General features: G+C 38.5%; 1 protein-coding gene across 3 annotated transcripts in view; it reads right to left on the bottom strand.

Annotated features, from left to right (window-relative positions):
• The window catches only part of LOC108263069 (probable E3 ubiquitin-protein ligase HERC6), a 25,852-nt gene extending 1,224 nt beyond the window's left edge, over positions 1–24,628 (bottom strand). Inside the window, exons 1-23 of one of the 3 annotated variants that reach the window (XM_053679883.1) lie at positions 24,349–24,628; positions 22,218–22,371; positions 21,657–21,739; positions 21,308–21,535; positions 19,894–19,985; positions 19,530–19,657; positions 12,496–12,659; positions 11,501–11,556; positions 9,196–9,296; positions 9,037–9,096; positions 8,274–8,364; positions 7,833–8,013; positions 6,694–6,845; positions 6,113–6,244; positions 5,902–6,000; positions 5,488–5,664; positions 2,895–3,035; positions 2,597–2,763; positions 2,342–2,420; positions 2,191–2,261; positions 1,699–1,882; positions 1,505–1,607; positions 1–68 (exon numbers count right to left, since the gene is read on the bottom strand). The exon at positions 1–68 is cut by the window's left edge and continues 1,224 nt beyond it. In XM_053679883.1, the coding sequence (XP_053535858.1) occupies positions 1–68; positions 1,505–1,607; positions 1,699–1,882; positions 2,191–2,261; positions 2,342–2,420; positions 2,597–2,763; positions 2,895–3,035; positions 5,488–5,664; positions 5,902–6,000; positions 6,113–6,244; positions 6,694–6,845; positions 7,833–8,013; positions 8,274–8,364; positions 9,037–9,096; positions 9,196–9,296; positions 11,501–11,556; positions 12,496–12,659; positions 19,530–19,657; positions 19,894–19,985; positions 21,308–21,535; positions 21,657–21,739; positions 22,218–22,371; positions 24,349–24,577 (2,940 nt within the window). In that variant the 5' untranslated portion in view covers positions 24,578–24,628. The remainder of the gene's footprint in view (positions 69–1,504; positions 1,608–1,698; positions 1,883–2,190; positions 2,262–2,341; positions 2,421–2,596; positions 2,764–2,894; positions 3,036–5,487; positions 5,665–5,901; positions 6,001–6,112; positions 6,245–6,693; positions 6,846–7,832; positions 8,014–8,273; positions 8,365–9,036; positions 9,097–9,195; positions 9,297–11,500; positions 11,557–12,495; positions 12,660–19,529; positions 19,658–19,893; positions 19,986–21,307; positions 21,536–21,656; positions 21,740–22,217; positions 22,372–24,348) is intronic. The other 2 variants (XM_053679884.1, XM_053679885.1) reach the window with 2 other exon arrangements.

Raw genomic sequence — 24,628 nt, 5'->3', positions numbered from 1 at the left:
GTCCAACACAGTCATCCTAACCTGCTCCATCCCAGTGACAGGTACCCGATCACAGCCCGTCAGAAACACTGAAAAAAAACGGAAGGACAGAAGAAGAGATTACGTTAGGGTATTGTAGAATGATCCAAGGAGTTCAGAGAACTTTAAAATGTCATCATGCACCATATACAAAATAGATCAGTATTTTACAGCACTCAGATTTAATTGCTTATGTTTGATAGAGATACTTGTACTGTATGTTGCACCATAGTTTTAGAGGCCCAACATTTCACCACATTAGGTGTTCCTCCATTAACACAACTCTACTAACACAAATGTAGTAGTATCCTTCATAATATATATATATATATATATATATATATATATATATATATATATATATATATATATATATATATTTATATATATATATATATATATATATATATATATATATATATATATATATATATATATATATACCTGTCTAATTGAACCCATTGTAAATAAAAAAAAGAAACCTTTGCAGACAATCTGGTTCCATCTAATTTTATACTATAAAAGCAATCCAGGACTAGTTACTCACTGCAAAGTCTTACCATTCCCTGTGTTTGATTGTGTTCTGAACCTTGACATTACTCACTGCCTTGCTGTGTTTTTGAAACCTTGCTGTATTTTAGATTATTCTTTAGATTACCCTTTAGCCTTGTTGGAGGTGTAGACACTTGTTAAGGTATTTTGTCCCACCTCTTCATGTAGAACATTTCTGATTGAGGTGGTCATTGTAAAACAGTAATTTTCAGCTTCTTTAACCATTTCTATGTCGATTATATTTGGTTCATTGTGTTGTTGAAAGCTCTACGTAAGGCCAAGTCTAGAACCTTCGGGCAGAGGCAACCAGGTTTGGGGTCAAAATATTTCCCCAAGAAATACCATTTTGTTTAATGGTGTTTTAACTGCTTATAATATATATATTTATTTATATTTATATTTGTGAAGGTCAAATATCATTTGTCTCATTTGTGTTCTTTGGTTTTTCTCATGGGAATTGATGACAAATATTTCCTATTTATACCCCTGGGAAACAGGACATGGTTAAGGGCAACAATAGAGTTGATGGGAACTGAGAGTAAATGAAAAATAATACAAGTTTCTCAAGAATGACAATTTATTTGTATGTATTTAAATATTTCTTAGGGATGTCAAGAATTGTGGCACGTATATTTTTTGATAGAAAATTTAAAGAATCAGTTCTAGTGAGAACTAATTTGTTAGAACAAAGATAAATGTGTTCTCCTATTGTGTGAGTGGAAAATTTTGTGTATAATGTTTATTTTGTACAATTGTTTTTGCTCATTTTATGAAAGGTGCCAATTTTATTTTTCTTGAGGGCACTGTACAAGTACACAGTATGGACAGAATAGCCTAGTCGACCTACTGAACGTAGCTACTTTGACCCAAACAGTTTTAGTTTTATGACTACTCATTCCATGTTTCCAAAATGAGAATAAATGAATGGACTCACAGAGAAAGGCTTTCTTTTGCTCATCCGCCAACTCCTCAAATACCTCCCAGAAAGCAATGATAGTAGGGTGTCTCACATGGTACTGTCCAGCATATGCTGTATTCTAAATATAACAATATAGTACTTGAGAATTTAGTATAAAATCAGAACAGGATTATATTTTTTTTGTTATAGCATTTTAATACATGTTTGACCTGTCTGAATGTGTCCCAGTCGTATTCCTCTGTGCCCACCATCGCTCCTCTGAGCTCCTCAGGCTGGAATAACTTCACCACGTCTTCATCGCACGCTTTGTAGAATCCCCTCTTAAACTCATTAAACACCTGCTCCACTGACTTGTTCAGTGCGTAATCAACATAGGCTTCCACAAACTGCTTCCTGTTGAAGTATAAGTATACAGTATATACAGAAAGGATGGTAGGCTGCAGAAAGCACAGTATATTAATATTCAGTATATAAACACACTGTGTAGGTTTAAGAATAGGCCATGAAAACACCATTCAGCAGTGACTAATACTGAGTGACTACAATGAAAATGATGTACACTATTTTTCCAAGAGCGATATTAAGCAGAGAATGAAGTACAGTTATAAATTCTACTGTCAGTTACTTGTGCACAAGCATAATAATTACACAATATACTGCAAATGTTGCAAATTCACTCATTTGAATAAGATGCACTATACTTGTTAGCACTTGTCACAAGTTTTTCTCTTTCATTGGAATCCAGCTCCACCTCCGCACCATCCCAGTGCACCTGCGGTTTGATGGACACATGCTTATTCATAAATGATAAAACATGCGTAACAAATACTTAGCCATTTTATGCAAACTCACTGAGTCACGTACACGGAAAGTGATATCCATGTTCTCAGCATCGTCATCTTTGTAGTCATGTAAAAGGTATCGCAAACTCCTGAGAGACATGATTAAAGAAATTAAAACATTCCAGCCCACTGATTACTGACACAAAGACAGCACTTGGGTTACTTACAATTCCACATTCACATATTCTTTAACTGTTTAATGTTCTGACGTTAATCTTTTCAACACAAGGATACCAATAATAATCAATAAATTCAATTTTCTTACATGCCAACTTGTGGCCTGAACTCAATCATATCCTCCAGAGTGGGCTTTACATTGACCAGCTTCTTAAACAAGGCCAGAGGAAAGGGCATATGCACTATGTTGTTGTTGTAGAAGGCCAGGCCACAGAGGATCCCAAACAGGAAGTATCGCTTTGAGTCATGTGTTGGCTAAAAGAGAGAACCAGAGCAATTCATTGATCATTCATCTGCTTACAGTAATAGCCAAATGTGTTTAAAAAAGATTACTGAGGATTACTCAGGAGCATTTTGATTTGTGCATGAAGAAATATATTATGCACCTTGGCAGGGAACCAGATCATTGTTTCACTGTCATTGTACATGAACATCCTTGATTCAGGAGCCAAAAGCTCACTAAAGGCATGGAGGAAGAAATCTTTCTTGTTCACTGCAGTCAGTTTGGAGTCTTCTACAAACTGCACCTACAAGAAACCTGGAGGTTATGGGAATGCTTATGCCTTAGAAAACAAACACAATTAACAGATTGTTGGGCAATAGGGTATTAGGCAACTTCATGGTTTCCAGTTTAGTCCTGAGCTTGGGTTACTACATTACATTTTTACATTCAACTCATTTGGATGATATTTTGATCCGAAGAGACTTAAAATTAAGACAGGACTGAGCTTTGCTCAACAGCGGCAAGTTGGCGGCAGGGCTTTTCTTGCTATAAGCAATATAAACAGTTGAATATGGCCCCTGGTCCACCAGGGGGCCACATGATTATTATTATTTTTTTTAACATTGATATGCTAAAAACAAAATTTACTCTCATTTGGTAAAAGGTTGGATGTATGGGGCAGTTGCAGTGGGGTTCCCTTGTGATGCTTAAAGAATAGAAACTGCAATTTACATAACTACATAAGGTAACTGACAAGATAACATCAGAAGATCACGAAGCAGCATTGATCATTAAGCACTCATATCGTTCTGTGGTGGAAAATACAGAAATAGGAAAAAAGTCAGAAGAGAAGAAAATACCAGTAAGAAGTTCTTTTGGATTAATTGGATTTAGACAATTTGTTAGGCACAGTGGCTTAGTGGTTAGTACGTTTACCTCACACCTCCAGGGTCGAGCGTTCAATTCCTGCCACGGCCCTGTGTGTGCACAGTTTGCATGTTGTCCCCGTACTTCGGGGGTTTCCTCCGGGTACTCCCCACTCCAAAGACATGCATGGTAGGCTGATTGGCATGTCCAAAAAGAGTCTGCAGTGTATGAATGGGTGTGTGAATGTGTGCCACCACCATGCTTGAGCCTAGGTATGATGTTCTGTTTGTGGAATTCTGTGTTTGGTTTACGCCAGATGTAACGGGATCCCTGTCTTCCAAACAGTTCCACTTTCAACTTATCAGTCCACAGAACATTCTCCTAAAAGGTTTGAGGATCATCAAGGTGTGCTCATCAAAATTCAGACGAGCCTTAATGTTCTTCTGAGTTGGCAGTGGTTTTCACCTCACCTCTCTTCCATGGATGCCATTTTTGCCCAGTGTCTTTCTGATAGTGGAGTCATGAACAGTGACCTTTATTGATGCAAGAGAGACCTGTAGGTTCTTTGATGTTGTCCTTGGGTCTTTTGTGACCTGCTGGATGATTAGTTGCTTTGCTCTTGGAGGAATTTTGGAAGGTCGGCCACTTCTGGGAAGGTTCACTACTGATAAATATTAATATGGCACGCTATCTTACTTTAGCTCATGAGTTTATGTGAGTTGTCTCTCTCTTGAGAACACTGTGACTGTTTTCTCTTCTCCTTCACAACCCATATCACAATCTTTCTCCCTTAGTTTCTCTTATCTTGCACCTGGTACGGGATGCACCAACAGCCCGCCATTTTTACCTTGAACAGTGAACACACTGTTGCTGAGGCACATGACTGTCTGAGGATTTGTGTCTAACCAATAAGAATTAAAACTATTGTCTGATATATACTCTTGTCTTTTTGAATAAACTGAGAGACTTTGCTATCTGACCTTGTGTGTTTCATATAGCAGCTCTCCCAAGTGCTCAAAAGAGGATATAGCTCTGTCAGTGTGACGGCACCATTTATTCTCATCCTTATCAATTTCATTTAATATTTTCTACATCCTCAAAAGATTTTCTAACAACTACTGTGCCGAGTGTTTCCATTTAGACATAATGGCTCTCACTGTGGTTCTCTGGTGTCCCAGAGTCTTTGAAATAGCTTCGTAACCCTTCCCAAACTGATGTATTTCAATCACCTTCCTCCTCATCATTTCTGGAATTTCTTTCAATTTGGCATAGCGTGTTACAGGGTAAGACCTTTTAACCAACTTCATGCTGTTGAAAAAGTTCTATTTAAGTGTTGATTTGAGTGAACAGGGTTTGCAGTAATCAGGCCTGGTTGCGTCTAGTCCAGCTGAACCCCATTATGAATGCAGTTTCATAGATTCGGGAAATTAGTAAGTATAGGGGCAAATACATTTTCACACAAGGCCCAGTTGGTATTAGATAACAGTTTTGCTTCAATATGCAACATTATCATTTAAAAAATGTATTTATTGTTTACTCAGCTTGCCTTTGTTTTATCTTAGATTTTGTTTTAATTTCTGAAACTATTTAATCTAAGATATACACAAAAACAGAATAAATAAAAAATATATTTTTCACAGCACTATAGCTAGCTAGTATCTAGAGTAAAAAAATGTTTTAGGCTAAAATAATATGATTGGTGTGGGGCCCTGAATAAGCTGTCGCTTAGGGTCCCCAAATATTTATAAATGGCCTTGGTTGGCAGTCGTGAGAGTTGATCTCACAACCTTCCAAGCAGGTAAGGCTTAACTACTGACTGCGGGAGTATTACATGGTTGTGCTAAGCAACCACCAATATTTAAAAGCTGTAAAAGCTGTTTTCTTCTCACCACTAATGCTTTTTTGAAGTTGTCATGGTCAGCATTGTCAAGTTGTCTGAACGTGTCCTCGAGCAAGGCGGTGCGTCTCAGTTTCAGCTGGAGGATGGGTGTCGGAACCTCACATTTGTAGTGCTCCTGAGATATCCCCCCAGCTGCCACATCATTGTGGATCCACTCATGGAGAATCTGGAACCAATTACATCAGAATAAGTGGGGACAGGTTTAGACAATTATTTCAAGATTTTACCAGTTTTATGGGGTTTATCAAAAAGATAACATAACGCAACATAATGTCACAATAAATAATTAATTATAATTTATTGAGACATGCATTGTTTTTTTAATTGTGTGCTTCGTGAAGAAAACGTCAAAAGGGAAAATGAAAGATCACATGATATTGTTTATCATCAATAACTTTAATACCTGTGTTATGTATGCAACGTAGTTTAAAAGGATGATTTTGCTCTTCAGATCCAGGAGAAATGGGTAACGACAGAAGATAGCAGGTGTCTGTTCCACCTCCTCTCGTTCCAAAGAAAAGATAAGAATTATAAAGTAATAATAATAGCAATATTTAAGTTAGCTCGTTATGTTTGTTTACTGGTTTTGAGCTAGAAACACCACCCTGTTTTACCAGTAGTTGTCCCCATTTAATCTGCCTCCACAGCGTCACGTCCTGTTGGAGTAACAGAGGCGAGGTGCCTATCTCCTCTATGTAGAACTCAGTGATCGCAACCTGCCTCGATCTTTCAGCTCTTTTGTTTCCCTTTAAATGGAATACACAGGTATATGGATTAGTGTTAAGCTACTTTCTATGAAAGATTTATGAAGTCATTTTATGAAATTTATGTTCAGTTTGTACATGGGTTCAAGTTGAATGGCTTTAAAAATGGAACTCCATTTACCAAGAACTCACAAGAAGCCATTTTTTCAAGACTGTATAGTACTTGTACAGATCTATTGGCTTGGGATTAAACCAGGTGGTCCAATAATTCATAATGAATTTTAAATTGCATCAAATTGTATCACATTGTATGTGTGATATTATTATTATTATTTTTTAAATGGATGTTTGAGCATCTACAGTGCAAAACTAATGCTGGGCACCAAATACTTCCTACACCCCGTCCCCAACCACAACAAATTTCTGATTTGGATCTGTATAATAACTGTGTATTATGTATGTAAGTATGACAGCCACAACTAAACACTGACTCTGTAAAGTAACTTGAGGACTTCCAGGACTGCTTTCACACCAGGGTTATAGTTCAGCCGCATGTTGGACTTCAGGAGGAAGGCAAGTGCTTGTTTCCACATACAGATGTGCTTGGTCATAATGCTGGCATCCATGGAGGACCAGTACTCCTCTGTAGGTCAAGGAAAGCATAAAACATTAATATATGAAATCAATTATGATCATTATAAGCAGTAAACTATACTATTGTAACATTACTACTAATAATAATAACCGTCTCTGATCTCACAAATGTTCACTAATCAGAGGACAATTTGCTGTGTCACTACTGCCTTTCTTTAAGGTGCTTGGGTGGAAATGTCTTAAGCTGCCTAGTAACAGTCCTGTACAAATAACATTTACAGTACTAGCATTTCCTGCTACACAAAGTTTTATAAAAATTATTATACTGTACAAATATCCTGTTGACGCCACATATTTATCATCAATTATCATCTGTTTTATCATCCTTACACTTTCATCTGAGTTATCGCCATTACTGTTTTTAGTCAATAAAAACAAACATGTATGGTGTTAAGCAAGGATATATATTGTAACATGCAGAAGTGGGAGGCAAGATGCAAACGTCAGCATGGATTTTATTACGGACAATCCATGAAATGTCGTCAGAAATCCAAAATGGGGTCAAAACGCAGGCAGATCCATAGCTGTAAAGTGTAATTGTAAGCTACGGAAAATAAGAAGGAAATGCTATACATGGAACTAGAAATTAAGGCATGAAGGAATCAGCTGAGACTTAATAACATGAGTGCCTGATAAGACTTTGCAACGAGATAAAGAAATCAATGAGCTAACACAGAAAAGGTAGACACAATAGGGTAACACACCAATGACAGGCCCGATGCAGAGATAGGCCTAGAACTGAAACAAGGCTGAAATGCAAACAAAATGGCGTGAACCCAAAACAAAACACTAAAGCAGTGTTTGTTATGCTGCAAACTGCAATGCACACTTACAGGGGGAAAATATAAATGGCAAAACTGTGTTAGTACGACTTCTAGCCTTTCCATGAAGGAACATGGATTCCTATTCTTATCCCTATGGACATATCTACAGAAATGAATGTGTGCATGAATTAATAATGGCAGTAAAATCTTACTCAAGCTTTTCATGGCAGTCTCATTAAGGTCTGTGATGGCTACAGCTAGCGGCAGCACCAGTTCAATAACATTGTGCGGTTCGTGAAGAATGGAGCATGTGGGCAGAAGCAGGAAGATCTCAGGACACCTCATCACTGGAGCAGCATGAAAAAGTATATTCACCACTTGGTTGATGATCATCTGAAGTAAAAGAACAGTGATGAAATTTACACTACATATTATGTCACAAATATGATCAGATGTTCCAACTGTAAATTATAAGATTTGAAGACATTCACAGGACTAAATCTTAACTTGCTCTGTTACCTCTATGTGTACCTGCAATGTATATATTTACTCATTCAGCAGACACTCAAGGTATACAAAGTAATGTGTAATAATAACAGTAAAGTAATATACTATATATAAAGCTTTGCCTTAAAAAAGGATTTGAACTCAACTGAATTCTTGATCCAGGTAATCCTCAGGAGCTGGTCAAAGGTCTGGCTAGCAGCATTCAAATCAACCTGAATAGTTCCTGGTGTATTTGTACTGATGACAGAAAGTAATTTTAATATTGTCTCCAGATTTGTTATTTAAAAACTGTTAATACACTCTATAAGCAACATATCACAGGTACTGAGTAAAAGTAACAAAACCAAAAGAGATATTAAATTTCAAATATATTCACACTATTTTATACTGCTAGTTTAATAATTGATTTAACATGTCCTTGTTTTGACCACAAGTTTCTCATTTGTGAGATATTTAATGTCACGGATTGCCCTTCGCGCCAAGTGTTGGAGCATTTAACGCGCATTTAGCGAGCTTGATGATGAGCTTTAGCGCATTTTGCAAGCATTTAGCGCGCAAAACACACATGTGTTTTGTTTTGGATTCTGTCCTGTCTCCACCCCTGTTATGTTATTGGTTGTCTCCTAAAATGTTCTGCTGTTTTGTGTTATCCCCTTAGACTACGTTTAGTTTTTCAACCCCTTGTTTGGTGTGTTTCTGTGTTTTCCGCCAGACCCGTATGAAGCCTTTTTTCTTTGTCCTCGCGTTTTCGATTCTTGTTTACCCTGTTTGCTGATCGCCTGACCCCTCGCTTGTTTTGACCTTGAACTTGCCTTACAATTTAGATGTGTCTGCCTGTATCTTTAATAGAAGCTCAAACTGCACTTGCATCCGTCTTCAACCCTATAACATGACACTTAACAGATTTACCTGTCCTTAATGAAGCAGGCGACGAGATTTGAACTTGTAGCAAAAGTCCAGGAAATCTCCCTGTGGTAAAAATATACAGTATCATGAAAATATCACATAGTTTTATTTCTTCTGGTCGATGCACCTTTAGAACCTAAGATTAAGCCACTTTGTTCCTACCTTTTGATTGCTTTGATGCTTTTATCGCTCTCCAACACTGACACCCATCTCTGCACTTGAGCCTCTTCAAGTTTTCCAATTGGCTCTCCAAGAATATTGGTCTTATCAAAAAAAAGAAAGAAAGAAAGAAAAAAAGAAAGAAAAGAATATATATATATATATATATATATATATATATATATATATATATATATATATATATATATATATATTTTTTTTTAATGTTAATATGCTGTTTAGTTTTTAGGAGCTAACAATGAAACCTGATCATTATCCCTTTTGTCTAAGATAGTTGAAATTATTTGTCCAATTAGATTCGATTGTAATTATGCTAGCAATGTAACCCTGTAATATCGCCTGAAATACAGGAACAACCAATAAATTAGCAGCAGAATCTTTCAGCACATCTAAACTATTTCAATACAAACATATTTCAGTGTGAAGCTTTCCTTTAAGGTTTACTGCATTCTTAGCCTTTGAATTCATGGGGTTTCCATGTCCCAAACCCCAAGTTCAACTTTGAGGTTTTCTGTTTTGAATTCGTTTCAGTTGCCATTCATTTGAAGATAGATAGTGATAGATAATAAGAATGAAAACTGTATAATATAAGAGGTCATATATAATATATAAGGTAATATAAGAGGTCAGGTCATGTCATGATATACAGTATCTAACAAAAGTGAGTGCACCCCTCACATTTTTGTAAATATTTGATTATATCTTTTCATGTGACAACACTGAAGAAATTACACTTTGCTACAATGTAAAGCAGTGAGTCTACAGCTTGTGTAACAGTGTAAATTTGCTGTCCCCTCAAAATAACTCAACACACAGCCATTAATGTCTAAACCGCTGGCAACAAATGTGAGTACACCTCTAAGTGAAAATGTCCAAATTGGACCCATTTAGCCATTTTCCCTCCCCGGTGTCATGTGAATTGTTAGTGTTACAAGGTCTCGGGTGTGAATGGGGAGCAGGTGTGTTAAATTTGGTGTCACCGCTCTCACACTCCCTCATACTGGTCACTGGATGTTCAACATGGCACCTCATGGCAAAGAACTCTCTGAGGATCTGAAAAAAAAGAATTGTTGCTCTACATAAAGATGGCCTAGGCTATAAGAAGATTGCCAAGACCCTGAAACTGAGCTGCAGCACAGTGGCCAAGACCATACAGCGGTTTAACAGGACAGGTTCCACTCAGAACAGGCCTCACCATGGTCGACCAAAGAAGTTGAGTGCACGTGCTCAGTGTCATATCCAGAGGTTGTGTTTGGGAAATAGACATATGAGTGCTGCCAGCATTGCTGCAGAGGTTGAAGTGGTGGGGGGTCAGCCTGTCAGTGCTCAGACCATACGCCGCACACTGCATCAAATTGGTCTGTATGGCTGTCATCCCAGAAGGAAGCCTCTTCTAAAGATGATGCACAAGAAAGCCTGCAAACAGTTTGCTGAAGACAAGCAGACTAAGGACATGGATTACTGGAACCATGTCCTGTGGTCTGATGAAACCAAGATAAACTTATTTGGTTCAGATGGTGTCAAGCATGTGTGGCGGCAACCAGGTGATGAGTACAAAGACAAGTGTGTTTTGCCTACAGTCAAGCATGGTGGCGGGAGTGTTATGGTCTGGGGCTGCATGAGTGCTGCCGGCAGTGGGGAGCTAAAGTTCATTGAGGGAACCATGAATGCCAACATGTACTGTGACATACTGAAGCAGAGCATGATCCCCTCCCTTCGGAGAAGCATGATAACGACCCCAAACACACCTCCAAGACGACCACTGCCTTGCTAAAGAAGCTGATGGTGAAGGTGATGGATTGGCCAAGCAGGTCTCCAGACCTAAACCCTATTGAGCATCTGTGGGGCATCCTCAAATGGAAGGTGGAGGAGCACAAGGTCTCTAACATCCCCCAGCTCCGTGATGTCATCATGGAGGAGTGGAAGAGGACTCCAGTGGCAACCTGTGAAGCGCTGGTGAACTCCATGCCCAAGAGGGTTAAGGCAGTGCTGGAAAATAATTTTGGCCACACAAAATATTGACACTTTGGGCCCAATTTGGACAGTTTCACTTAGGGGTGTACTCACTTTTGTTGCCAGCGGTTTAGACATTAATGGCTATGTGTTGAGTTATTTTGAGGGGACAGCAAATTTATACTGTTATACAAGCTGTACACTCACTACTTTACATTGTAGCAAAGTATCATTTCTTCAGTGTTGTCACATGAAAAGATATAATCAAATATTTACAAAAATGTGAGGGGTGTACTCACTTTTGTGAGATACCGTATTCAGGAAGTATGTTTACCTTGGAATGTGAGACGAAAAGAAAGTTGGAACACCAGCCAGATGATATCTTCATTTCTGTTTGAATTAAAACATATTGAATTAAGGATGCAGATAAAAATGTGTCACTGTGATGCAAGTATCTAGCATCACGCTCAATGAAATAATACAAATATTCTTTATTGACTTGTTAGATTTGATCATTTTACAGTTTGACTGCTGTGATGGGTGTGTGTAGAACTCGTGAGTGTATTTAATTTCATGTGTTGGTGTAGTTAATTGTGGTTTCTGCCACATTTATCACTGTCAGCTACTCTACAGGCAAGGAGGATTTGGTACAAAATATCAATTTCCAAAATGTTTTACAGTTCAAGATAGAGTGATTTGTGAAATTCAGTCAATTTTGTTTACACATTCCAGCAGTTTCAATAAAATATCTGCACAGGTGAAAAACTCTGGTGTGGACCACCAACATCCGGATAATCATGAGAAAGAAGGCTTCTATACTTGCCTGTAATTCATGTTAGCATGGACTATGAGTGTTTGTGTTTGTTTGGCATGGCTTTGGAGGGAACACCAAAGGAAGGAGCTGCATTTGGTTGAATTTTGAGATTCAAAACAGCTTCAGTGAATGTCTGTCAAACTCACTGGCTTTTAAAACCTTTGGTCATACTGACATTTGGTTTACCTTTCAAAAATCAGTTAATTTGCAGAGTTGTATCCTTAATGTAATGTATTTCAGTGCTGAGTTTTAATTGTTTAAAAGCATTATATGCTATCTTAAGTCGAGGACAGGGTTGAAAAAAAAACTTGTGTAAAGATGTACATAATATATATATATATATATATATATATATATATATATATATATATATATATATATATATATATATATAACAGTCATTTAGCATATGCTACCTGTTAATAATATTAACATGTTCCTGTCCAGTTAACTTAGCTTTGTAATATACAGTATCAACTTTATCAACTTTACATCAGTCAAAAGAATAAATGTACTTGTGGCTTGTGGACCTGTGTGTATCCCTGCTCCTGAGCTGCTCCAGTTTCCTTCGAGTCTTATTGGCTGCAGGCTGTTCTCTGTGTCACCACTCGCCTTACCTTGGACATCACGGCCAAATGTGAAGAGGACACCGGATGGCATCAGAACAAGAGTGTGGTGGCTGTTGTGGAGTAGATTAACAGTAATAAATTAGTCAAGTTTGTCAACTGGTATTGAATGCTGAAACAAGAACTTGTGTATTATTAAATTATCAATGCCATTCATTTCCCTCCACTGGCTTCCTGTATCCGCCCGTATCAAATTGATGCTCACGTACAAGAACTTGTCTGGAACAACACCACCCTACCTCAACACTCTCCTGAAGGCAATAGGTTCCATTACAAAATCTGCGTTCGGTTAACGACCGATGCTTAGTAGTTCCTACTCAGCGTGGCTTAAGGTCCCTTTCCAGAACCTTCAAACTAACTGTTCCTCAGTGGTGGAATGAACCTCCAACCTCAATCCGGACCGCAGAATCTGTCACTCTCTTCAAATAACAGCTAAAGACCCACCTCTTCTGTGAGTACTTAACTAACCCCTAAAATGCCAACCTCACATCCATCCATCTTCTACCACTTACTCCTTCTTCAGGGTCGCGGGGGAACCTGGAGCCAATCCCAGGGAGCATCGGGCACAAGGTGGGGTACACCCTGGACAGGGTGCCAGTCCATCGCAGGGCACAATCACATACACACTCACACACCCATTCATACACTACGGACATTTTAGACACGCCAATCAGCCTACCATGCATGTCTTTGGACTGGGGGAGGAAACCGGAGTACCCGGAGGAAACCCCCACAGCACGGGGAGAACATGCAAACTCCGCACACACATGGCCCCGGCGGGAATCGAATCCCGGATCCTGGAGGTGTGAGGCAAACATGCTAACCACTAAGCCACCGTGCACCCCCAACTTCACATTATCTTTAAAAAACATCACCTTACCGTTAGACTTGTTTATATTTCACATTTATCTCATTTACTGCTGTTTTTTAAAAAAAGCAAATATGTCTGTTGTTTCTCTGCTTTTGAGTGCAGATGAGGACTCGCTCGAGCTGCACATGGTGCGACTGGAACTGGAGGATGTGGAGAAACAGATCCGCGGCCTACTCGACAAGCAGGTCCAGCTGCTGCGCGAAGAACCGCGCTGGAAACATCTTGTGCCTCTGCCTACACATCCAAGGTAAGCACGCAGCATGTTATTACCACTCCCAGGCCCTCTACGGCATGTGTTTCTCTGTGCAGGGACCGTGCATCAAAGACTTTTCCAGCCGAGGTCTATGTCACGCCGGTGCTGACTCACCACGGACCTTGGGTGCACCAGCAGCGAAAGGTGAGAGCCATACCCTGGGCAAGGACCTCTCCACCTCCGGTGTTCGAGATACCAACCAGGAACCGCTTCGCCCCTCTCCGTCAGACCAGACCAAACTCTGTGATCTTCGGGGACTCCATTGTGCGAAACGTCCACGTTGCTTCAACAAACGGTAAGGTGCACACACATTGTTTTTCTGGTGCTCGTGTCCTTGATGTCATTGCGCAGGTATCCGGGATCCTGAAGAAGGACGAAGGCATTGGAGCGGTTGTGCTGCACGCGGGGGCAAACGACATCAGGCTGCGGCAGACGGAGGTTCTCAAGAGGGACTTCGCCAGCCTGATTGAGACAGTATGAGGCAGATCACCCACCACGAAGATCATCGTCTCTGGACCTCTTCTCACCTACAGACGTGGAGCTGAAAAGTTCAGTAGACTTCTTGCTTTGAATGACTGGTTAGTTTCTTGGTGTAATGAACAGGATCTGCTGTTTGTTTATAACTGGAATCTGTTCTAGGAGTGTCCTAGGTTGTTTCGTCCTGATGGCCTGCACCCCAGCAGCCTCGGAGCAGAACTGCCATCAAACAACATCTCCCAGACGCTACAGACCAAGTGACTGCCTACCGTAATTATATCTTCCTACAATAACAACGTTTATCATAAGCGATGTTCAATTAATAGTTCAACACCTGTAGTACATACTATAGAGACTGTGTCTGTTCCCCATGCTATACAAATACATAGAAAATTTTGGAAAGTTTGTTTTAGTAACCTAATTAACATAAAATTAGATCATACTAAATGCACATCCAGCACCTTAAATCTGAAGTTAGGACTATTAAACATTAGATCTCTTGCGTCTAAGGCTCTTATTGTTAACAAAATCATTACTGATCAGGAATTTAATATAATGTGTTTAACAGAAACTTGGATTAAACCAAACGAGTACATAGCATTAAATGAAGCAAGTCCTCCTGGATACAGTTATATACATCAGCCTTGTTCAATTGGTAGAGGAGGAGGTGTTGGTCTCATCCATAGTCAAAATCTAGGCGTCACACAAAAACCTAGTCATAAATTTAATTCTTTTGAAATTCTTTATACCAGCATAACTTATGTAGCCACAAAAAATAAGTCAATTCCTCAAATTATTATTTACAGACCCCCAGGGCCATATATTGAATTTCTTAGTGAATTTGCAGACTTTATCTCAAACTTGGTTGTTTCTGTAGATAAAGCATTAATCGTCTGTGATTTTAATATTCATTTTGATAACCCAGAAGACCCTCTGAGAATAGTGGCTGTGTCCATTTTAGATTCAGTATTGATTAATCAGAACATAATCAGACCTATTCATAATGGTGGTCACACTCTTGACCTCATACTAACATACGGATTAAATATAGAAAATATTGTAATTTTTCCGCAGTCTGAAGTTGTCTCCGACTATTATCTTATCTCGGTCATAATACGTATTGATCATAATATTTCTACCTCGCCTCGCCTGCGTAAAACCGTCTGATCCGATAGAACTTGATCAGGTGACTGAATGCTTAGAGTCAACACTCCGCTACACGCTAGATAGAGTGGCTCCACTCAAAAGAAAATTAATTAGAGAGAAAAAAACTAGCACCCTTATATAACGATCAAACGCGTACCTTAAAACAGACCACTGGACAATTAGAACGTACATGGCGTCAAACCAAATTTGTAGTATTTCAAACAGCATGGAAAGGGAGATACTGAACTATAGAAAATCTCTTAGCGATGCTAGAAAAGTCTATCTCTCCACCTTAATAGGAGATAACAAAAACAATTCTAGATTTCTATTCAACACAGTAGCAAAATTAACTAGGAATAAAAAAAAAATCTATTCAGATTTGTCCTGGAGTAATTGAACCACTTTTACATATAATCAATTCTCCCCTTAGCACTGGCTATGTACCTAAATCACTTAAATAAGCAGTTATTAAACCCCTGATTAAAAAACCTGACCTTGACCCCTCTCAACTGTCCAGCTGTAGACCTATATCCAATCTCCCCTTCATCTCCAAGATCTTAGAAAAGGTTGTAGCACAGCAGTTATGCTCATACTTGCATAGGAACAACATTCATGAAATGTATCAGTCAGGATTTAGACCTCATCATAGCACAGAGACAGCGTTAGTTAAAGTAGTAAACGACCTACTACTGGCCTCTGATCAGGGTTGTGTCTCGTTGCTTGTGTTACTTGACCTCAGTGCAGATTTTGATACTATAGATCATACTATTCTCCTTAACAGATTAGAAAATGTTGTTGACATTAAGGGAACAGTCCTCTGCTGGCTCAGGTCTTATTTGACCAATTCGCTATCAGTTCGTAATTGTAAATGGAGATTTATCCACGCATACTGAGGTTAAATTTGGTGTTCCACAAGGTTCTGTTTTAGGCCCACTGCTTTTTACTTTATATATGCTACCTCTAGGTCAAATTATTTGTAAACATGGAATTAGCTTCCACTGTTATGCTGATGATACACAGCTGTATGTTTCAGCGAAGCCAGAGGAGAGACACCAGCTTAGTAAAGTTGAGGAATGTGTAAAGGACATTAGACATTGGATGCTAACTAACTTCCTTTTACTTAATTCTGATAAGACGGAAGTACTTGTATTAGGACCATGTGTATCTAGAAGTAAGCTTTCTGATCACACAGTTACTCTGGATGGTCTTTCTGTTTCATCATGTGCAGCAGTAAAAGACCTTGGTGTGATTATTGACTCCAGTCTACCATTTGATGCTCATGTAGATAATATTACTAGGATAGCCTTCTTTCATCTCAGAAATATTTATAAAATAAGAAATATATTGTTATTATATGATGCAGAAATATTAGTTCATGCATTCGTCACCTCTAGACTAGATTACTGTAAAGCTTTACTGTCTGGATGTTCCAGTAGGTGCATAAACAAACTCCAGTTAGTCCAGAGTGCAGCTGCTAGAGTCCTAACTAGAATCAGAAGATACGACCATATCACCCCGATCTTATCAACACTGCACTGGCTCCCAGTGAAATCTCATATTGATTATAAAATACTATTATTAACCTATAAAGCACTAAATGGTCTCGTGATACAGTTTCTAAGCAACCTTTTGGTTTTCTATGGTCCACCATGCCTACTTAGATCAAAGGCTACAGCAGGGGGAAGAGCTTTCTCTTATAGAGCCCCACAGTTATGGAACAGTCTTCCAATTAGTGTTCGTGACTCAGACACAGTTTCAAGTTTTGTTTACTCAAGCATACCCTGACTAGACTTTCTGTTATGCTAAGCACTGTCCTAATAATCTTTTCTCTCCCTCTCTCCTTCTCTCGAGGCACACACAATTTTTATGGAGATACTAGAGATCCTGATCCTTTCTGCTCTCCGGACCTGCCTGATCCGTTTTCGGATATCCTACCTCTGGATGGAGCTCTCATCTACTCCAATACCAGATTGCTGGGACGATGGCTGCTTCTAAGGCCAAACAGACTTCATTTAACGAACATAACAAACTTTTTCACACTATCTGTCATTACCCAGATGAGGATGGGTTCCCTTCTGAGTCTGGTTCCTCTCAAGGTTTCTTCCTCTTAGGGAGTTTTTCCTTGCCACCGTCGCAACCGGCTTGCTTAGTTGAGATAAATTCTCACCTTTAATATCTATATACCATGTTGATATTTCTATAAAGCTGCTTTGAGACAATGTCTATTGTAAAAAGCGCTATATAAATAAAATTGAATTGAATTCAACTGAATTTCCTCATTTGCAATTCACTTTAGATAAAAGTGTCTGCTAAATGAATAAATGTAAATGTAAGAAGAGAAACCAAGCAACAGCATCAGTAATACATTTTTTGCTACTCATAAGTCCTGAATTATTTAAAGGTTTATGTTTATAAAATCATATTATATCATAGTACAGTTGAATTCTCGATTCTCATTGGTCTGAAGGTGTTGATTAATTTTCTATAACAATAGATCTGACAGCAGTTCCAGCTGTAATTCTAATGTTAATGCACTCCTTCTACTATGTTATTGTTTCTATAGTAATGACATGAATACATAAGAAAAATGTGTGTAATCATTTATCATGGAGAAGTTTTCTGTAAGGAGTCTCCAGTATCAGTATTTTGTAACAGTCAGAGGTAAAGTTGTAACTTTAAAATTACCATCTCTGTGCTTTCTCTGTAGCATGACAAGCTGCAGACATTCCACAAATTTAAATGTAACTACAAATGAATAAAAAGTAAAATCCCTCATTATTTAATAAATACAATTCAACCTGCTGTGTTATAAGAGGAATAAAACACTTCAGGCCATGTTTTATAAGAAAACAACTGTTTCACGTCAGGCCGCATCACAGCACCCTGTTGTCGATTATTTTCCTATGACAGCACACCCTGTTGTGTTTTATTCTTTACATAATACAAATGTTAACATCCATTTAAAAATCAAACAAACATGCAAGCTGATTTACTAACAGAGGCTACAGAATATTTCATTTATCCCATGAACAAAATAACATGTATATTTTGCATGTTTATTTTTATGTATGTGCAATTTGGTGTTTCTATCTAAAGCTACAACAGGTACAGGATAGTGTCTATGTGTCCCGTCACAGCAAACTAGAGACGCCATTTCCCAGAAATCACTGCAAACTACAAACATGGCCGATGACTACAACTCCCAATGAAAGACACAGACACGTCACTGTCTCCTGAAAACTAATCACACACCTGTTCCCAATCACACTGACAATCACACCACAATATATGAGACTGCTTATTCACAATGTCTTTGTGAGGTAAACACAGTTAAGATTTTCTCTGTTGTTTACCAAGCCTCGATCTCATGTTGTTATAGTTTCTCATTTTGTGCTTTGTGCTTTGACTTGCTTACTTCATGCCTGTTTGTTGATTGCCTGACCTTTGCTTGTCTTTGTTTGCCTTTTGCCTTGCTCTTTGGATTACCAGTTCTTAATAAAACTATAAACTGCACTTGCATATGTCTCAGCCTCCATTACGTGACACTATTCAAACACATTAATTTTCCACCCACAATGTGATTTACCATAGCCTGAATCACTTTGGGAATGCTCAGTGTGTGTGCACATTAATAAGACTGAAGAGCAGGTATTAAATTTGCATAAGCCTTTTTCCTACATTTGATTACAAAATATAAGCCATCACTTTCTTAAAAAGCAAAAAATATATATGTCTTGGTATCTCAAAATAATGAGAATGTTATAAAATAATAATGCAAAATCATGATTTAACGTTACAGTTGGTTACATATTCATTGGTGGTCACACCTCCGAACAGCATTTAAACAGAGCCTCTGAAGTGGTTTTCTTTATATCTACCTTATAAACAGAAAATTCTCATATCTACACTCCTATTTTGATTTCATACATGATATCCAGTTATGCTAACATGTAATAAGTTTCTATTTCACTCTTCTGGGAATCTCTGTGACGCTGGAGAACAATTAACCCATGTCAATGCTGTATTTAAATTATTCTTCCTCTGATTTGTATATAAGTTTGGAAATCATACGCAACACACCCACTAATTGTGCATGTAGTTTGCATAAGGAAATTGTTCTCTATTTTGTGAAAACGAAAGAGAATCTGTTGTGTGAATATCTTATTTGTTCATCACCTGCCACAGGTTACTTGTTTAGCAGGTCCATCAAGGCCCTCAACTTTCCTGGGTCGAAGCTCATTATTGGTGGAGTTGTGCCCAAGTTGACCATGAGCTCCCTCTCCGAATGTGTACACCTCTCCAGCCTGAAGATAATAGCAAACTTTCAGCAACTGAATGATGAGGCAGGTCGATTGGAATCTGTATAAATGCTATCTACAGCTAATGTAGAATATTTGTGTGGAACATGTAGAACTGTTCTGTAGCACACGTAGCACAAATTAAAAGAAATTAAAAGAATAAATTACCATTATATTAGCCAATATGGACAAATTTGAATTTACCCAGCTGTTTGTCTGTGACCTTGACTCATTCAACGTACCTTAGTGAGGACAGCAGTGTGAGCCGCTCCACAGTTGATGGAAGACACCCCCAAGTTCCTCAGAGCTGGAACTGCACATACTGCAAATCGGCCTGTAAGATAAAATATTTTACTAGCCTTCTTTATGTAGAAAGTCCAGCATGCTAAGATCCACCATTGGACCGTTGAAGAAGGCCCCTAATGCTTAGCTGTTTTGCTTGGATTCTTTCCCACGTGTAAGTCACTTTGGATAAAAATAGGGATGCACCAAGTACCAGTATCAGGTCTATTTTGTATGAAACACTGGACTGGTATCATATGAAATTAGATAGTTTCCAATCTGAAATTCTCTTAAAGCATTGACAACAGAAGCTTGCAGAGGGTCAGCTAGATTCCTAATAGGACATCTATAACAGTATCAGATATCTGATCAGGAAAGTCTTCAAGTCGTCTCAGTAACATGACAGCTGAGGTCGTGACTGACAGCTTGGGAACAACTGTTTGTAGCTGTTACAATGTAAGTGATAATAGGAACGTACTTGTCTTTCTGATGTTCCACAACATTAAATGCATCTCTGAACAGTTTAAAAAGTATGACATTGATCATCCATCCATGCATTTTCTGTCTCACTTATCCTACAGAGGGTCATAGGGAGCCTGGAGCCTGTCCCAGGGGACTCGGGGCACGAGGTGGGGGAAAACCCTGGACAGGGTGCCAATGCATCGCAGGGCACAATCACACACACTCACGCACCCATTCACACACTACAGACAATTTGGAAATGCCAATCAGCCTACAATACATGTCTTTGGACTGGGGGAGCGAACCAGAGTTCCTGGAAGAAATCCTGAAGCACGGGGGAAACATGCAAACTCTGTGCACACAGTCCCCTACCCTAGGTGTGAGGCAAACGTGTTAATCACTAAACCACCATGCACCCCAACATTGTTCGTTAATAAATAAAAAATATAATCGTTGCAAAAGTGCTGTGGTATAAGAAGAATAAAACATGTTGAGATACATAGTTATTGGAAAATAATTAATTTCAGGGTGGGAACAGGAACAGTACTTTGGCCATATCACACCCTACCATTGTTTATTTTCCTATAACTTTATTTCCTATAATATTTTCCTTATTCTTTGCTTATAGCACCCAACTGATTGGCCACCATTATCTTCCATTGAGCTACAGAGTGTCCCATACATCCAGCATCATTTATATTTTTACAGACCATGATGTATCTGAACAAATAATTAATCCGAATAATGCTACTACTAGGAAATTGTATATTGAAAAAACGGTTATGTTTTTGTTCTCCTATGTTGCTGGACCTATGGAATACCATGTGTTTTTAACCAGCCACATACACAATAAATACTGGAACAATGGAATAATGCTCAATATATTATATATGGAAAAATGTACAACAGTACCTTTTACATCAGTCCTATTAAGGCCCAGCTGTCCAACACTATTAGCTCCACAGCAGAACACTTGAGCTGGGAGAGCCAGTGCCAGGGTGTGAGCTCCACCGGCGGAGATCTGAATGACTGGAACTCCGACAAGAGATCGTACCAGAGCAGGTTCAGTCTGCAGGTCCACTGATTTCCCCAGTCCCAGCTGCCCATATTTATTCTGACCCCATGAAAGGACTTCACCTCCTTCAAGACAGTTATTTATATTATAATTAGCCAGGTTGTGTTCAACATTCATTTATTTGATCTAGTTCATGTTTTTAAAAAGAAGGTTACTGGTTTTGAAAAACTTTCACCATACACTCACCCTTGGTAAGAGCCAAAGAATGGAAATTTCCACAAGCCACCTGCACAACTGGGATCTGGAAAGGTAATTGTATCTGAACTGGTCTGGAAAAATAGAACGATGTTTGAGTTTTAGAAACTGCCATGTTATTTGCACATTTTTTGACGTTTTTATCCCAACCTTACCTTCCTTAAGATGACATCAGATACTGGGATTATAAACCATTACAGTATACAGTATGAAATGTGCTAACATATGAAGGATGTTGGATATGAGTACATAGGGGTCTTGAGATAAGGATAAGACAGGTCATGATCATGGCAGGACAAGATTAATCTTTCAGTGTCAGGTCAACACCGGAATTGACAAGAAACTCAGTTTCCCAGAACACACTGCGGCCTACATATATGACCGCCATGGACACCACACATTATTAGTTGGAAAGCTTGCCACTTATTAGCTCTAATAATGTTTTGCACCCTATTTCCTTTAATAAAAATGAGCTTCTGCCCACATAGTTTCCAGCTGCGTCGGTTTCTCTGCCCTCTAAGCCGGACTTTGGACACCCCTGTCCATACTTACACAGGTTTGGGACATTTTGCCGCTGAGTTTCTCTGGCCCAGCTGACCTTCTCCGCCCGCTCCCCAGGAAAACACTTGACCTGAATCGCACAGAGCCAAACTGTGGTCCTGTCCACATGCTACTGCAGCTACAGCTCCCAAGCCTTCAATCTTCACTGCGGAGAGAGGGAGAGAGTGAAAACACAGTGTGAGAGACAATAAAAGAAACAGAAAGAGAGAACGAAACTGAGGCATGATAGAGAAAGACAGAAAAAGACTATTCTCCATAACTGAAGAAAGGGCTCTAAAAAGAATGTATTGAGATTTTGTTTACACTGAAAAAAAAAATCATGGATCAATGTATTTAAATTAAGGACAGAATTTCCACTTAATTCAAATATATAAGCTAAACAAAGATAAGTACATAATGGAAGGTTTGGTTAAACCTAATAAAAAGAGATGTCTACATTTAAAAACTTAATTTATAACAAAAAAAAGGACGTTATATTAATATGTAAAAGCTACATATTTTACTTAAATGGAAATTCTCTCCTGAAATATATTGATCCATGAGTGAATGCATTAAAACAAGGAAGCATTTTTTCACCTTATCTTACTCTAGGTATAAATATATTTAAAGCATTTGATTGTTGACCACCACAAACTATTTAAGCACATGTATCCACATATAGGAACTTGATACCTAAACATCATTTTATGAATCATTAGCCATCTTCAATAAGGAAAATTGGCCCATTATTACATGTGTGGTGTATGAGGTTCAAAGCCAAACACAATCTGTTTAAAGCTTATTCTAAAAATGTCAAAAACATAACCAAATCGCTTGCTTTGGTTCCATTGTTTATCAGTGGGAAACATTCACCCTCAAAGAAAAAGAGTATGGGCCAATTCAATCTTTTTCCCTCAGAGATGAGAATGTGGTCAACAATGAAATGCGTGAAACGATCTTGTCAAAAGTTTTCTCAACTAGTTGGCTGAAAGTTGATGGTGTAGAGTATAAAGCTGGACTGCAGTGCAGTGGGAGAGGACATGCCAGTCTTTTGTCAAATAAGTCACATACTTTTGGTTGAAGATCACTTTTATTATTATTATTATTATTATTATTATTATTATTATTGACAAACAAGGTATTCATAGAGCATTTTGATGACGATCATCATGCTTTCAGAGTATTACAAAGCGAGGAAAGGTGTATAATAAAAATGTCTGAGCTTAGATTTCATAAACCGTTGGATATTCAGAGCGCATACAACGTTTCAGATGAAAGTTTGTACATTATACCTTCATTCACACTGTTTTAATTGTATGTATGAATGACCGCTAGGGTGAAAAGGCAAAAAAAAAAAAAGTTATTTTTGAAAAATATTTTGTTTATTGGAATTAATGCTTATAATTCATTTTGAAAAGAATTTCAGCGTAGATAGTTCGACACTTCAGGAAGTGAAACTAACACTACCCAAATGTTAAAAATGTGAGCAGTGCTGTTTGTCTAATCCATTACTTTAACTCTGTTTTGCAAGTTGAAGAAGGAACTCTGGCATAATGTTAAATGTTTAATATTTTGAAAGTGTTCATTTAACTCTGGAGATTGTAGAGCTATATAAACCATGAAAAATTGTTGAAATGAATTTTGTGAGAGTTAATTCAACACTTGACTTTTTGCTGTATATAACTGTAAAATGAACTTAATCAAACTACATTAATTTGAGCTTAAGAACCACTGTAGTGCCTGTCAGAGTACTTTAAATAGCATGAATGACATCTCTGAGTAATAAAAATGCCCCAGTACAGTGTTTTATCTAACAGTGTACTGTGGTCTGATGATGGATGTGTGCCAAGTATTTCAGAGATCAGAACCGCAGAAACGAAACTGAAACTCAGACATCTTGGCAATAAAAGAAAGTGCTTAAAAATGTCTGAAAAGAGGTCAGAGAAGACTGTTATTTAACTTACAACACTGCTGAGTAAAATAATTTTCTCTTTAACACAGTGGGTAAAAAATCTGGGAGTCTGATGACATTTTTCTCATTTTATAAACCTGTTACAAAGTGTTAGTCTGTCATTGCGCATTTAAATCTCTCTCTCTCTCTCTCTCTCTCTCTCTCTCTCTCTCTCTCTCTCTCTGTATTTACCTGGCAGTCTGGTGTCTTTGCTCTTGGACCGTCCCAGCTGTCCTTTAGAGTTTCGGCCACAGGACAGCACCTGTCCGCTGACAGTCAGGAATAAAGTGTGCTGTTCTCCACAAGAGATCTGAACGAGTTGTTCATTAAAGTTGACTGAAGTCGGTGTGGTGATGCCATTCCCTCCAGTGCCGGGAAAAGCCAGCTGTCCTCTGGATGAATCGCCCCAGCAGAAGACCATGATGCTGCTGCAGAGACGCTGGGGTGTGAATGAAGCTCTCTCTCATCACCA

The sequence above is a fragment of the Ictalurus punctatus genome, chromosome 3 (assembly GCF_001660625.3).
Source record: "Ictalurus punctatus breed USDA103 chromosome 3, Coco_2.0, whole genome shotgun sequence".
Taxonomy (NCBI): domain Eukaryota; kingdom Metazoa; phylum Chordata; class Actinopteri; order Siluriformes; family Ictaluridae; genus Ictalurus; species Ictalurus punctatus.
Note: the sequence above shows the minus strand (reverse complement) of the source record. Positions and strands in the feature narration are given on the sequence as shown.